The sequence below is a fragment of the Protobothrops mucrosquamatus genome, unplaced genomic scaffold (genome assembly GCF_001527695.2).
Source record: "Protobothrops mucrosquamatus isolate PMUCROS unplaced genomic scaffold, P.Mucros_1.0 scaffold5161, whole genome shotgun sequence".
NCBI lineage: Eukaryota > Metazoa > Chordata > Lepidosauria > Squamata > Viperidae > Protobothrops > Protobothrops mucrosquamatus.
Window position 1 is genome coordinate 68,958 of NW_015391032.1, and position 3,942 is coordinate 72,899.

The 3,942-nt window shown below is 59.5% G+C and overlaps 1 protein-coding gene across 1 annotated transcript in view; it reads left to right on the plus strand.

Moving 5' to 3' along the window:
* LOC107299593 (beta-1,3-galactosyltransferase 4-like) overlaps window positions 1–2,143 on the plus strand; it is a 4,306-nt gene extending 2,163 nt beyond the window's left edge. Inside the window, exon 2 of the mRNA XM_015828959.2 lies at window positions 1,053–2,143. Coding sequence (XP_015684445.1) covers window positions 1,053–2,143 — 1,091 coding nt within the window. The remainder of the gene's footprint in view (window positions 1–1,052) is intronic.
* The last annotated feature ends 1,799 nt before the right edge of the window (window positions 2,144–3,942 follow it).

The window sequence follows — 3,942 nt, forward strand, 5'->3', positions numbered from 1 at the left end:
CTTGGCTGAGGATCCCTTTTCTAGGCCAGACCTGGAGCTGCTCTGCCCTGAAGGAAACCGTGTCGGGGATCCCGAGGGAAGAAGGCAAGCCCCTTCCAGCCTTGGGACTCCCAAGTGCAGCTGCCGCTTCCCAAAGTCTGGGAATGTGTGCAGCCGTTCCTTCTGAATCTGCGCTCTGTCGTGGCCTCGGGCTGGCCCTGGTGGATCTGCCCCGGGGCGTCTCTTTCTCCAGAGGCTCCCAGGAGACAAACTCCCCCACCTCTCCGGCAGCTCTCGCAAGACCAACCTCAACCATCTCCGGGGAAATTGGATCTCTGCTTCTTAGCCAGGAGCCTGGCCTTGTCTCAGCTCCAGGCCACTGCTGTGCTTTGCCCCCTTCCCGTCATTGGCCAGGACCCCCATCCGTCAGATGAGGAGCACGAGCAGCAGCCTCCGTCCTCCATCCGGCCAGGGGAGTCCTGGCGACGGAGCAGATGGGACCAAAATGTGGCAGGGTGACGGGGTCCCTTAATTCCTCAAAGGGGGTGGTGCTGGGGGACTCTATTGGCCCCGGGGGTGTGTGTGGAAAGCAGGGCCTGTTGGGGCAGGGGTGCAGCTGTCTTAGCTGGAGGCATTGCAGACGGTGTCTGCCTGGTGGCATACAGAGGCGAGAGCGAGGTGGGCACTCCCAGCAGGAACTCCATGGTGGGCATGCAGCCCACCTACAACTGGGCCAGACTCAGTACAACCGAGCGAGTGTCGCCTCCTGTACAGCAAGGTCAATTCGCCCTGTGCAGCCCCACTGCGTCCCTGCCTTGGGCGGAAGGAGGGAAAGGAGGAGAGGAGGAGGCCGCCACTGTGCTATTGCCCGAAGTGGCGCCACACTCGCTCGGTCATCCTTACAAGGTGGTGCTCACTGGGAAGACTACAGAGGCTGCTAGGGAGGCTGGTTCGTCCCACCCTCGGTGTGCAGTGGGACACGGGGCCTCCTGCGTAGAGTGCGGGAGGCGGAACAGGCTCGGCCACCCTTTTGATCTCTGGCAGGGCTGACGTCTCCTCCTCCTCTCTTGCAGGCCCTCGCGCAGCCCCTGCTGCTGTCCATGTGACTGCCATGCTACCCTGCCGGAAGCGCTGCCTATGCCGCTCAGCCCAGGTACTGGTGGGACTCCTGTGCAGCCTGGCCACCCTCTTGGTGCTTGGCTTCCTGACTGGCAGCCACCACGAGGAGCTGCTCTCACGCTCGCTGCCCTTCTGGATGGGCGACATTGTGGGGCAGCAACACATAGGCAACCTGCTTCTGCCGCCACCCAATGCTTTCCCACTGTCCCCATCACCCTGTACCCTGACCGACCCCTGGCTATTGGTCCTAGTGGCCAGTGCACCTGGACATGCAGCCCGGCGGGCGGTGGTGCGGCAAAGCTGGGCGGTTGCGAGGGTGGCAGCGGGGCACCGTGTGCGCACAGTCTTCATGTTGGGTCTGCCCGGGGATGAAGCACAGCAGGCAGCACTGGAGCACGAGGCGGCCGAGTACAGTGACCTGTTGCAGGCACGCTTTGCTGACACCTATGCAAACCTAACGTTGAAGACGCTGGCAATGCTGGGCTGGGCCGTTGCCCATTGCCCTGCTGCCCACTTCCTGGTCAAGGCTGATGATGACGTCTTCCTCAACCTGCCTGCCCTGGCGCGACGCCTGGATCAGCTGGCCAGTCTGCCTGCTGCCTACCTGGGCCAGGTCTACTCGAACGTGGCACCCATCCGCAATCCGCAGAGCCGGCACTACGTGCCCACCTCACTCTACCTGGAACCCACTTTCCCACCCTACTGCAGCGGCACCGCCTATGTGCTTTCTGCCCCAGCTGCTGCCGCTGTCCTGGGTGCTGCCCACCAGCTGCCGCTGCTGCCTGTGGAGGATGTGTTTGTGGCGCTGTGCGCCCGCCATGCTGGCATTGCCCCGCGCCATGTGGACCATTTTTCCGGGGCTTCTCACTACCCGCTCGATGCCTGCTGCTATCGGGAGGTGCTCTTCAGTGTGCACGAAGTGGCGCCTGCCGAGATGCTGGCCATGTGGGAGGCATCTGAGCACCTGTGCACCACCTGGCAGCGTTTCCTTGGCCTGGCCCGCTGCAAGGTACTGGCCTGGCTAGCCATGGAGGATAACCCGTGACTGTCCACCTTCCCATCTACGTCTTTGGACAAGCGAAGGGACTGACTGACTCACAGAAGCACTGCCGGGAACTCCGCCCAGGACTGTGCGGCCGCCTGTCTGGCAGCTGAGCTTCCCTCTTGGGACTGTGGGTCGAGGCTCAGCCAGCTGTGGAAGTGCCAGGCTGCCCTTGTTGACTGTCTGGCAAACGTGGGCCTTACGCTGAAAAGCTGAAGGACAAAAGGACCTGCTTGGACAGATTGTCTGCTTGGTTTGTGTTTTTAGGGGTCGTTCATCCCTGATTCCGGTGCCATCCTCACTTTGGCAACGGGAGGCCAAAGTGGACTTTTCACAACATCAGCCGCAAGGGAGAGGTTGCCCCACAGAATGCGTGTGGGGTCCGAGAGGCCAGATGGACACAAATGGATGGGCGTGGCTGGGTCGGAGCAGAACAATTCACACTGGCTAACTGGACACGGGGACAACTCGGGGAGAATGCTGGGCGCTTGCACAAGTATGCACACACTCGTACGCCATTCCGAGTTTGGGGACTTTTAACCCCATCTGTGCTGGGAAGCTGCCAATCGTGCCCAGGCTTGGGGAGAACGATTTCTCCTTTGGGACTTTCATTGTTCATTTCCCCCTTCAGTGTTTCTTTTGCAAACTTCCTCCAGAATTAACTTTTCATGCCCTGTGACGTCTCTGGGCCTCTCCCTGCCTGTCCGTGGTCTGTGTCTTACTGGCAACTTGTGGTGCCAGGATGATGCAAGTCCCCAAGATTGGAATGGTGTGTGTGTGTGAGGGTCAGGTTCAACTTGCGGGTTGGTTTCCCAATGTTTTGTTACCGGGTTGGGTAAACACCTTCAGTGGAGTTTTAGGGGATGTCAGTGTCGGAGTTCCCCTGCTTCGTGTGATCAACAGGTCTTGCGATGGGGAGGTCACGTCAGGTGAGGGTCACATTGGGTTAAGATCTCATGATGGAGCGATCATGTCAGGTGAAGTGTGTGTCTGTGTGCTTGGCTGCAGGCAGTTCTGGGAGGTGAGGAGCTGGTGGAGTGCTGAATTGTCCTCAGGTCCAGCTAGCCAGTGCGACTTATTTTGCGTTGACCCAGCCACGTGCACCCAGCTGCACCCAGCTAGCTCTGCCCAGCTGGCCTGGCCGAGTCGGGCGTGCTCAGCCAAGCTGGCGGCGTCCACTTCTTCACACCCAACCAGCCACACTCACCCATCTGAGCCCTTCCAGTCACGCCACCCATCCACGCTGACCTGTCTGGCGTGAGTTGTGCTAGACCCAGACCCACATCTTGTCAGTGGGGGAATCCGTTATATTAAGCCAGAATATGAAGGACTTGTGAAGGCAGCAACTGTGTTCTCTTAGCTCGGAGTTGCCCAGATCCACCTGTGTATGGTGGATGGGGGGGGTGCAGCCCTTGGAGAAGGGGCAGGAAACCCTCTGCAGTGTCCAATGCCCAGGAATACTTTTGGGGGTGCTACTTTGGCCCCCTCCTCCCGAGTATACTTTATGCCCCCTGGGAGCCCCCATTCTTTGCCCGCTGCCAAAGAGTGGGAAGCAGAGGCAGCCCCCTCCTCCACCACAGCAGGAGACGCTTTTGAAAGATCGACACCCTACACACAACACATCTACAAATCGCCACAGTGTATTAATGCAAGGCTCTGAATCCAAATAAACCCAAGAGTTTCAGGGAGGGTCCAGCCCTTAAGGAAAACCATCCAGACAATCCTCTTACGCACCGTAGGAATGCTGGTGCACATTGGCAGCTATTTCTGGAAGCGATCCAGCATCGATCTGTAGACTACAG